The 12,189-nt window shown below is 48.5% G+C and overlaps 1 protein-coding gene across 4 annotated transcripts in view; it reads right to left on the bottom strand.

Annotated features, from left to right (window-relative positions):
• AGFG2 (ArfGAP with FG repeats 2) overlaps positions 1–7,947 on the bottom strand; it is a 28,311-nt gene extending 20,364 nt beyond the window's left edge. For all 4 annotated transcript variants that reach the window (XM_065541725.1, XM_005595508.4, XM_005595507.4 and 1 more), the window contains exon 1: positions 7,583–7,947. In XM_065541725.1, coding sequence (XP_065397797.1) covers positions 7,583–7,803 — 221 coding nt within the window. In that variant the 5' untranslated portion in view covers positions 7,804–7,947. The remainder of the gene's footprint in view (positions 1–7,582) is intronic.
• Between the last annotated feature and the right edge of the window lie 4,242 nt (positions 7,948–12,189).

The following is a 12,189-nucleotide window of genomic DNA, read 5'->3' as shown; positions in this document are numbered from 1 at the left end:
GCTTTTAATTCTAGCCAGCCTGCTTTTATACCCTTTCTCACCTTAACCAATAGGCCCTTCCCCTTCAGAATGTCAGGGCTTTCTGAAGTCTAGCCAGACCTCACTGTCCCTGTGATCTCAAAGGTCTTCTCCTTCACCTCCTACAAACAAAATTTACTTTGCCAAAACACAAGGCATTATAGGAGGCACTGTGGGGGATACAAAAATTATAGGACCAAATTATCTTATCAACAGGAGCTCACAAGAAGAACCCAGGAAGCCTGGACAAAAAAAGTACTTCTCACTGCAGTAGGGTTCTATTCAGTCAGGCACTGAAGTATCAGGGAGAACATGACTCCAGGGTGCAGCAGTTGCGGAAGGAAGAGAAACGGTCATGGGGAAGGTAAAACGTATTATGTTTACACTAGAAAAACAGATTCTAAGCCTATCACAAAAAGGTCATTGACATTTCCTGAATGGATAACCAGGAACTGTCAGCGAACTGTAAACAGGGAGGTGTGCTTCCTTGTTAGGGGAAGGAGGCGGGACTCAACCCAGGCATCAATCAAGATGGGATGCTTAGAACAGAACTTATGGTTGAGCCTGGACTAAAAGAGTTTATTTTTGGTGGGGGCGGTGGGGGTGGGGGGGCCGGACGGATGTGATAGGATGATGGGAAGGCAGAGAAAATAAGAAACGATTTAGGTGCTTTGGGCCAAATGAATCTGATGGAACAGGATGTTTCCATAGCACAGTACAAAAAGCATTGCTCTGACCTTGATGTCTGTAGACTGGATTTTGTACAACCAGAGCCACAGTCTGGGGGCAGGGAGAATTCTCTACAAGGCAACACTGCAGCCTAGGAAGGGGGCCTAGTTACATGGCCTATGAGTCAGAGTTTTTCTTTCTGAATCAGAGAGAGGCCACTGCTGGCCAAAAGAAGCAATTTAGAAACAAGAGCCCCCTTCCTCCTGGTAGCTAAAATCATGTGGCCTAGGTATGCTGCATTTCACTGGGTATATACCAGGGTCATGCAGCGGACCAGATGTGAGTCACTGGCCTGGAATTAAACAGGCCCAGCTCTCCTACTTGCACCCAGTTCCCCAACATAACTCTCAGGTTCCTCCCAAAAGAAGAAATCACAGCAAATTCATTCTGGTATTTCTAACCAGGAAGTGCTGGGGAGGAACAAAGATCAATTTATTTTCCCAGAATAGAGTAAGTTTTTCCAATTGAAAGTACATTATTACTAGGACTCAAGACTCCAGTCAGTCAGGTTGTCTTTATCCACTTCAGTTTCTTTTTCACAGGGCACCTAAAGGGCATTTGAAGTAGTCTGAATTATTTGGCAGCTGAAGCCACTTGTATGTGTAGCAGCTAACGTCTGCCCGGTCCTCTCTTTCCCTCCCTCCCGTCTCCCCTCTGATTCCATTAAGCATAGTACTATTTCCACAAATACCACACCTTTTGTTTTTCTGTGATCATCACCCTCATGCTGGCCCATATTTTTGCTTCTATCTTGCTTCATAAAAGCATCAAACCTGCTCAGCTGCTCAGATAAGAAAGTTCTGCCAGGTCAACAATGGAAAAAAACCAGTTCCACCCAGCACCCAAGTTCTTTTTCATTTGTGCCAAATTTGGACTTGGGAAATCCTTGCCTTTGAACATTTGTGTTCAGATTCATACGCCCCAGATCGTGTTTCTCTGCTCTGGGATTTCACTCCTCTGCTTCTGAACAGGGTACAACTAAACCAGTTTAGCTCTTATCTTGGATGCAAACATCGCTATGAAGAGTCCCTGTTAGGAACTTTCAATAGTGCCTAAGAGGAAGGCTCTCCTATTACCCTGCTCCAGGGTCAATTTCACTAATTTTAGGCAACCTCCTCCTGATCTAAATTCTGCTTCAATCCATTTCCTTTGTTCCTCCTCAGCAGCAATGATAAGCAGCTGTCCTGTTGATTAGAGTCAGATAGACTCCTGATAGCATCCAGCCGCCCTTCCCTTTAGGCTCAACCTCAATCCTTTTTACATTTCTCCCTCCGCCCTCACCTCTCTCACCACCCCCCCGTCGAGCTTCTTCTCATCCCTTTAGTAATTTATTACTTCCTTAGGGGCTTTTCAAGTGGTTCATGCGCCCCTTATGAAACAGCACCTAAATCTGTAATTTAGTGAGACTCTGTCCACCTCTGCCCAACAGAGGTCAACATGAAAGACGACAGAGGAGGGGATGGAGGGATGGGACTAAAACAGGGGCAAGGTACATGTGTACCTCTCCAATTCAGACAGATGGAAAAGTACTGAATTATTGAACAATGTATTATACCTTTCCTCCTATGGAGATTAAAATGCTTCAACTAAGAACCATCAGCAAGTCAGACAGGGAAAGTAAGGGACAAGGAGGGCAGGAACTTGTCACAAATAAAGAGCTGTCAAGTGCATTCTTGACACCCAGCTCAGAGCTCTGCCCACCTTAATTCTGACTCCTGTGATCACAGTAAAGTTGGGTAGAAGTAGAAGAGATAAGTATCTATTATCAATGCCTGAAGAACGATGGATTGAAGATGGACCCAAACAGCTACATCAAGGAAACATGTCATACTTTGCTGAAAAAATTGGGTGTCAAAGTTAGTGTCCATCCTTATGTCAATGAGATCTCAGGCTTCAACATCCATTTTCTTTCTGAGGAACAGTGGTTCCACAGAAGCATTCAGGCAAACCAGAACAAGAAAGAACATTTAAAGAACTGCTTTGCAAATAGATGCTTTTTAGCAGCAATTTTTACCACGTCTTAAGATTCAAATGACAGATTCATCCTCCAAGAGTTAGAAATGTAACTAAACAAACAAGCATATGTGTATGTTGGGGAAATTAAACAGATCCACATCTAGGTTAAGGAAATTAGGTACTGGAAGAAAACCAAATGAATAAAACTAGGTCAGGTGTGGGACCTACAATTGTGGCAGTATGTATGTAAATTTAGGAACAGCAGAAACTAGCAGCCTCTCGCTCAAGCCCTCACACCAACGCTGTGGGTTTTTGCTACAGCTGAGAAAATATTTCTCATTAAAGAGAGAGAACAAGAATGAGCTCATACATGCAGAGATGCAGGCAGAGTCATACGCACCCACCAATATTAAAATATGTGTTTTTCTTCAGATCTTAGGAAATTCAACTTTGGCAGGAACCGTCAACTTTGCTACATCGGCCAATCCAGCCAGCTGGGAATTCTAGTAAGTTTGCTCACTGCCCCCAGACGACTCTATTCCCTTATGAAGGAGACATATTTGTAACACACTGAACAGAAAATTGGCCTTTAAAATAATGTCATCCTGCTGTCTCCTTTCTCTGGCTATGATGCTAAGTGTGGTATTTCAGTTTCTTCCCTCAATATCCTCTTCATTTTAACAAAGAATATTTCTTCTCAAGGCCAGGCACAGTAGTTCATGCCTGTAATCCTAGCACTTTGGGAGGCCAAGGCAGGTGGATCACCTGAGGTCAGGAGTTTGAGACCAGCCTGGCCAACATGGTAAAACCCTCTCTCTACTAAAAATAAAAAAATTAGCCGGGCGTGGTGGCGAGCACCTGTAATCCCAGCTCCCTGGGGAGGCTGAGGCAGGAGAATCGCTTGAACCCAGGAGGTGGAGGTTGCAATGAGCCGAGATTGCACCACTGCACTCCAGCCTGGGCAACTATTAATAATAATAATCATCATCATCATCATAATTCTCTTTGCATCAACCTCAGTTTGGTATCACTCTAACCCACAGAGCTTCATTTTACTTCACAGCCTTTAGCAATACAGAACGATTTCTTTATAGTCCATGGCTTCCACTAGGATGTCAGCTCTGTGAAAATGCGAACTTTATCACTACTCTGTCTCCAGTACCTAAAACAGTGTCTGGCACTTGACAGGCACTGAATAAGTTCATGTTGACTGACCGAATGAATGAATGTGCAGGCTGTCAGCCGACCACAATTTTCACTTCCCACTAACAATAAACCCTAATCTACAGGTAATCAATCATGCGGATTTAAGATGCTAATTGGTCTCCGTGCCACCATGGAACCATGCCTCCAGAAATAAGCGTCCCCTGCCTCACATTCTGCCTTACAGCCCACCTGCCAGCTCCCACTCCTTCCCACAGCACATCAAAGGGACACAGGTAATACTGTGTTAAGACCCCTTTACAAGGATTATATGCTTCGCCCTTGTCATGTTAATTATAGGGAAACTTCAGCTTTCTTGCAGTTTCTCCTGAAATTTCTCTTCTTAGACTCTTAACATGCCTTCAATTCAGCTACATTTACTGGCCTAGCCTCTTGATCTTTCACTTCACTCTCATTTCCTGCTAACAAAGGGTTGGTCTAGCTTCTCATTTCCCAAACACCAAAATATGCTCTCTAAATCTACCGCTGTGAGAATCACTCCCTGATTTAGTCTCATAATGCTTTACCAAAAAGCTAAGCAGCCTGGGTGCCGTGGCTCACACCTGTAATCCCAGCACTTTGGGAGGCTGAGGCGGGTGGATCACTTGAAGTCAGGAGTTCGAGACCAGCCTGGCCAACATGGTGAAACCCCATCTCTACTAAAAATACAAAAATTAGCCAGATGTGGTGGTGCATGCCTGTAGTCCCAGCTACTCAGGAGGCTGAGGCAGGACAATTGCTTAAACCTGGGAGGCAGAGGTTGCAGTGAGCTGGGATCACGCCATTGCAGTCCGGCCTAAGCAAGTGAGACTCCATCTCAAAAAAAAAAGAAACCAGGTTTTTAATGTGTCCCAGATACTTACCTTTCTTTGTGTCCTGATTGAGGGATATTATAAGGGAAATGTTATCTGTGGGACATTTTAACAAAGATCTACAAAATAATGATAACAATGTCAGCACTTCCCACTTACTCAATTTTATCCATCAGTTTCATCCTTCCGCGTCTCTTTAGTTCTCTTCAGACTAATGAGATTTCCCTTTTCATAGCAGGATCTTCAGGAATCAGCTCTTTCTCTTTCTACTTTACCCTATACATACTCTTTTTTTTTTTTTTTTTTTTTTTTTTGAGACAGAGTCTCGCTCCATCACCCAGGTTGGAGAGTACAGTGGCACGATCTCAGCTCACTGCAACCTCCGCCTCTTGGGTTCAAGCAATTCTCCTGCCTCAGCCTCCTGAGTACCTGGAATTACAGGCGCCTGCCACCATGCCTGGCTAATTTTTGTATTTTTAGTAGAGATGAGGTTTCGCCATGCTGGCCAGGCTGGTCTCAAAACTCCTGACCTCAGGTGATCTGCTCACCTTGGCCTCCTAAAGTGTTGGGATTACAGGCGTGAGCCACCGAGCCCGACCCCTATACATATTCCTAAACGTTGCTCAATCTGTCCCCAGAGTTCTTCACCCACTTCCGAGTCTCTATCCTCTTGCTTCATTTGAGTCTATCTCAGTTTATGACACATTACTGTTTGGGTTCTCAATCATTATCCCAAGAGCCACGATGGCTTTTACTTAGACCAAAGTCGAATTCATCCTTACAACCCACAAGTGAGGTTGATCAGAACCCAGAGAGGTTTAGCAAAGGAGGTTAAAATGAAGTAAATAATTCCAAACTGCATCTTGGGAGAACTAAATCCTCATTGCTGGTCTGCCATGATCATCACTAATATCAAACAACAAGTGTTGGAAACAGCAACCCCCATATGGCATTGGGTAAGTTACAAAACCTCTCTTTGCTTCTGTTCTCCCATCTGTCTTGCAAGAACAATACTTCTTGCTCCCTGGCTCCTAAAGGTATCAAGATAGGGAATGGTTTTTTTGTTTGTTTGTTTTTGAGACAGTATCTTGCTCTGTCAACAAGGCTGAAGTACAGTGGCATGATCTTGGCTCACTGCAACCTCCACCTCCCGAGTTCAAGTGATTCTCCTGCCTCAGCCTCTCAAGTAGCTGGGACTACAGGTGCACACCACCACGTCCAGCTAATTTTTGTATTTTTAGTAGAGATGGGGTTTCACCATGTTGGCCAGGATGGTCTCGATCTCTTGACCTCATGATCTGCCTGCCTTGGCCTCCCAAAGTTCTGGGATTACAGGAGTGAGCCACAGCGCCCGGCCGGAAAGCATTTTTAAAAAAACGAAACAAAAACAACAGTCTTAAAATAAGACTAAAAAATTGTCAAAATAAATCCCTTGACAAACTTATTAAAAAAAAACACAGAGATCCAGGCCTGATATCAGGTGTTAATCATGCATCTAACCAAATAATATCTTTCTTTTTTTCTTTTTTTTGACACGGAATCTCGCTCTGTCGCCCAGGCTGGAGTGCAGTGGCCTGATCTTGGCTCACTGCAAGCTCCACCTCCCGGGTTTACACCATTCTCCTGCCTCAGCCTCCAGAGTAGCTGGGACTACAGGCGCCCGCCACCACGCCCGGCTAGTTTTTTTGTATTTTTTAGTAGAGACGGGGTTTCACCGTGTTAGCCAGGATAGTCTCGATCTCCTGACCTCGTGATCCACCCGTCTCGGCCTCCCAAAGTGCTGGGATTACAGGCTTGAGCCACCGCGCCCGGCCACCAAATAATATCTTAATTTGGGGGTAGGAGGAGTGCCGAGGGGGGTGGAGGGGGACTTACTATATAGCCAGAAAACTAGGCTAGAACTGTGGCTGTAAATTCACTCTGGCGTGACCGAACAGTACCAATGCCAAGTGTAGCACTCAGATGATGCACCAAAGCCCCCCCAAAATCTAGAAAGAGTTTCCTGGATGCTACCACCAGGATCCAGCCATGGCAACAGGGAGCTTAAAGGTGTAAATGATTAACCTTCAGGATGGCTCACCTAGATGTGCAAACGTTTGAAAAAGCTAAGCTCTCTACCAGGGTAACCCATTGGCTCTCATCTCTTAGATTTCATAAGAGTTTTACCTTCTGGGTAACATTTCAAAGCCCTGCTAAGATTAGTATCTACACCTGAACTCTAGACCATGGCTCCCTTCCAGCTACTATCTCTAGGCTGTCAATCTGGGTTAATTCGCCTATTAAAAAAATTTTTTTTATTTTAAAATCCTGTACTCTAATCATAGGAATTTCAACCAAGTTTCAGCTGGCTTCCGCATCTCACACTCCAGCAGGGACACAAGCCCGAAGGAAGAAAGGTGCTCGTCCATCTCCAGGACGGCTTTCCCCACCTTTTTCCTTTTTGCTTTCCACCTGCATGAAGTTCCCTCTAAAGGTGCATGTCATTTTCTGGCCCTTTAAGTCCCGACACCCCATCCCACCCCGAGTTCCCTTCCATCCTCCGCACTTTCTCCCTCCCCACTTCCAGTTTGCCTCGCCTCCCTCGGGGACTTTCTCGGTCCCTCTCCGGGCGTCCTTCTGCACCCCCACCCTTCTCTCTGCAGCGCGACTCCGGCCTTGCTTCCTCTCCCCTGCCCTTTCCCCTCCCCACGACACCGCTGCAGCAGACGACCCCGTCCCAACAGCCGGCGCGTTCCCTGACCTCCCCGCCGCCCCTCACCTCGGCCTCTTTCTCTCGCGCCCCGGAGCCCCGGCCTCCCCACCCCGTCCTCGGGTTCCCGGGGTCCCCCAACGCCGACCTCGGCCACTCCCTCCCGGTCACTCACAGGAGGCCGGAGCAGGTGGTGCACACGAAGCTGCCCACGGTGATATCCACGTAGGTGACCCCGCGCTGGGCGCACTCGAAGCAGTGGCGATTCCCGGCCTGGCTGCAGCCACCCAGCTCCCGCACCCGACGGCACCACACCTCCGAGGCCGCCTCCGCCTCCGCCTTGCCCCCGCTGACCCCGCCGCCCGGGCCCGGGCCCTTCTTCGCCGCCATCACCATCGCTGCCCACTCCCTCCCCGCTAGTCAGCAATCACCCCTTCAACCACTGCCGCCTTCCCGCCTCCTCAGCCGCCTCCGCACGCCCAGCTCCCCTGACAGAAGCTCGGGAGCGGGCGGTGTCCGCAGGAGACTCCGCCGCCCCCCACCCTCCTTGCCCGTCCTGCACGCTAATTGGCTAGGTTTCTCCCACCTCCTTATTCCGATTGGCCCGCCCTGGGACAGCCTCCCGTTGCTGGAGCCGCCAATGCCACGCCCCACCGCCTTCAGCCCCTAGGCCTCTCCTATTGGCCGGCAGAGACCCCGGCAGCGAGAACTGTGCGTGCCCTCTCCTTGTCCCCGCCCCCTCTCGCCACTGCCTCCACCACGGCCCGCCTCCTAGTTCCGATTGGTGAGTCCTCGGCACTCGTTCTCTGACGCTAACTCTGATTGGCTGGCAGGGCTGCAAAGTTAGCGCGCGAGACAGAGGAGGTGCCCCGCGCGTGCGTAGCTGTGGGCCTCCCGACTGATGACGTTAATTCCCGGCAAATTTCAAAGGCTTATTCTAGACTCTAGAGTGTCATGCAAAGCCAAAGAGAAGTGGCCATGTGAGGGGCTGAGCAGGAGGGGGAAAGAAGAGAGCGCTTAAGGGAGAGAGGGAGAGGGAGCAAGAATGCTTTACTAGACCAGTGCTCTAATTCCTGAGCCACGGAGCTAAGGGAGTGCTTTATAACTGTCATTTCATTCGCTCCGCCTATCACAGAGATGGAATCCCCATTTTACACCCTTAGGTTGGACAACTTGCGGCAGATCACACGAGTATGTGGCCCAGGATTCCATTCTGGGTCTTCCAACTTTAGAAACCCTGCCTTTAACCCTCCTAGTAGGTGGACTAGTATTCGATTATTCATTTAACAAACACTGAGTGTCTGCTAGGTTTCAAGCACGTTCTAGACACTGGGAATAGAATACGGCAGCGAAGCAATCAAAATATTCTTGTAGAGCTTACATTCTAGTAGGGGGAAGCAAACAATACACAAATTAAAGAATCACCAGTTAGTGATAAATCCTATGCAGAGAATTAAAATCAGGTCTTGGAAAAGACTTTTTGGGTACTTTTAAAATTTTTAAATTTAACTTTATCTTTCTTTCTTTTTTTTTTTTTTTTTTTTTTTTTTTTTTTTTTTTTGAGACGGAGTCTCGCTCTGTCGCCCGGGCTGGAGTGCAGTGGCCGGATCTCAGCTCACTGCAAGCTCCACCTCCCAGGTTTACGCCATTCTCCTGCCTCAGCCTCCCGAGTAGTTGGGACTACAGGCGCCCGCCACCTCGCCCGGCTAGTTTTTTGTATTTTTTAGTAGAGACGGGGTTTCACGGTGTTAGCCAGGATGGTCTCGATCTCCTGACCTCGTGATCCGCCCGTCTCGGCCTCCCAAAGTGCTGGGATTACAGGCTTGAGCCACCGCGCCCGGCCTAACTTTATCTTTCTGAGATGGAGTCTCACTCTATTGCCCAGGCTGGAGTTCAGTGGCACGATCTCGGCTCACTGCAACCTCTGCCTCCTGGGTTTAAGCAATTCTCATGCCTCAGTCTCCCGAGTAGCTGAGATTACAGGCAGCTGCCACCACCCCCGGATACTTTTTGTATTTTATTATTGTTATTTTTTCTTTTTTGAGGCGGAGTCTCACCCTGTCGCCCAGGCTGGAGTGCAGTGGCACGATCTCGGCTCACTGCAAGCTTTGCCTCCAGGGTTCACGCCATTCTCCTGCCTCAGCCTCCCAAGTAGCTGGGACTACAGGCACCTGCCACCACACCCGGCTAATTTTTTTGTATTTTTAGTAGAGACGGAGTTTCACCGTGTTAGCCAGGATGGTCTCGATCTCCTGACCTCGTGATCTGCCCGTCTCAGTCTCCCAAAGTGCTGGGATTATAGGCATGAGCCACCGCGCACAGCCAGTTTTTGTATTTTTAGTAGAGACAGGGTTTCACCATGTTGGCCAAGGTGGTCTCAAACTCCTGGCCTCAAGTGAGCCTCCCACCTTGGCCTCCCAAAGTGCTGGGATTACAGGCATGAGCCACAATGCCTGGTGACTTGTTGGATACTTTAGATTGGGTTGGTCACTGTCATGCACGTCCGTCCGTGTGAAGAGACCACCAAACAGGCTTTGTGTGAGCAATAAAGCTTTTAATCACCTGGGTGCAGGCAGGCTGAGTCCGAAAAGAGAGTCAGCGAAGGGAGATAAGGGTGGGGCCGTTTTATAGGATTTGGGTAGGTAAAGGAAAATTATAGTCAAAGGGGGGTTGTTCTCTGGCGGGCAGGAGTGGGAGTCACAAGGTGCTCAATGGGGGAGCTTTTTGAGCCAGGATGAGCTAGGAAAAGGACTTTCACAAGGTAATGTCATCACTTAAGGCAAGGACCAGCCATTTTCACTTCTTTTGTGGTGGAATGTCATCGGTTAAGGCAGGGCAGGACATTTTCACTTCTTTGTGATTCTTCGGTTACTTCAGGCCATCTGGGCGTATACGTGCAAGTCACAGGGGATGCGATGGCTTGACTTGGGCTCAGAGGCCTGACAGTCACCATTTTTAAAACAATGACTTTTTTTTTTGAGACAGGGTCTCGCTTTATCGCCCAGGATGGAGTGCAGTGACACAATCATGGCTCACTGCAGCCTCAACCTTCTGGACTCAAGTGGATCCTCCCACCTCAGCCTCCCAAGTAGCTGGGACTACAGCTGTGTGCCACCATGCCTGGCGAATTTTTCAAAATTTTTTGTAGAGACTGGGTCTCACTATATTGCCCAGGCTGGTCTGGACCTCCTGGGCTCAAGTGATCCACTCACCTCAGCCTCCACCTCCCAGGTTCAAGCGATTCTCCTGCCTCAGCCTCCCAAGTAGTTGGGATTACAGGCGCACGCCACCATGTCCAGCTAATTTTTGTATTTTTAGTAGAGATGAGGTTTCACCATGTTGGCCAGGCTGGTCTTGAAGTCCTGACCTCAAGTGATCCACCCGCCTTGGCCTCCCAAAGTGCTAGGATTACAGATGTGAGTCACCGTGCCCGGCCTCTTTTTTTTTTTTTTTGAGACAAGGTCTTGCTTTGCTGCCCAGGTTGGAGGGCAGTAGCACAGTCGTAGCTCACTGTAGCCTCAACCTCTCCAGCTCAAGTAATCCTCCCACCTAAGTCTCCAGAGTAGCTCAGACTACAAGCACACACCACCATGCCTGGCTAATTTTTTATTTTTTTGTAGAGAAGGGGTCTCACTATGTTGTCCAGGCTGGTGGCTGGCAGTCTGCTCTCTCTCTCTTTTTTTTTTTCTTTTTGAGACAGGGTCTTACTCTATCACCCAGGCTGGAGTACAGTGGCACGATCTTAGCTCACTGCAACCTCCACTTCCTGGTGCTCGAGTGATCCTCCCACCTCAGCCTCCCGAGTATCTGGGACTACAGATGCATGCGACCACGCCCAGCTAATTTTTTGTATTTTTAGCATGTTGGCCAGGCTGGTCTCGAACTCCTGACCTCAGGTGGTCTGCCTGCTTTGACCTCCCAAATTGCTGGGATTACAGGCGTGAGCCACCACACCCAGCCCACTTTTTCAATTAATGGCACCATGAGCCACCTAGTTGCCCAAAGCAAAAATCTAGAGCTACTCTCTTCAATACGGCAGCCACTAATCATATGTGGCTACTTAAGTTTAAATTAAATTAAAATGGGCCTGGTGCGGTGGCTCACACCTGTAATCCCAGCATTTTGGGAGGCTGAGGCAAGCGGATCATGAGGTCAGGAGTTCGAGAAAAGCCTGGCCAACACAGTGAAACCCTGTATCTACTAAAAATACAAAAACTAGCCAGGCGTGGTGGCGGGCACCTGTAATCCCAGCTACTTGGGAGGCTGAGTCAGGAGAATTGCTTGAACCTGGGAGGTGGAGGTTGCAGTAAACTGAGATTGCGCCATTGCACTCCAGCCTGGGTGACAGAATGAGACTCTGCACCCGCACCCCCCCCCCCCAAAAAAAAAAAAAGAAAGAAAAAGGAAAGGAAAGGAAAAGGGGAGACTGAAGGAGGAGTAGGTTAGGGCAGAGGTCCCCAACCCCTGGGCCATGGACCAGTACCTGTCTGGGGCCTGTTAGGAACCAGGCCACGCAGCAGGAAGTAAGTGGTGGGCGACTGAGCAAAGCTTCATCTGTATTTACAGCCACACTACCCATTGCTCCCATTACTGCCTGAGCTCTGCCTCCTGTCAGATCAGCAACAGCATTAGATTCTCATAGGAGCACAAACCCTATTGTGAACTGCCATGCCAGGGATCTAGGTCGTGCACTCCTTATGAGAATCTAATGCTTGATGACCTGTCACTGTCTCCCATCACCCCCAGATGGGACCATCTGGTTGCGGGAAAACAAGCTCAGGG

The sequence above is a fragment of the Macaca fascicularis genome, chromosome 3, assembly GCF_037993035.2.
Source record: "Macaca fascicularis isolate 582-1 chromosome 3, T2T-MFA8v1.1".
Taxonomy (NCBI): domain Eukaryota; kingdom Metazoa; phylum Chordata; class Mammalia; order Primates; family Cercopithecidae; genus Macaca; species Macaca fascicularis.
This window is presented reverse-complemented; position numbering and strand designations above follow the sequence as displayed.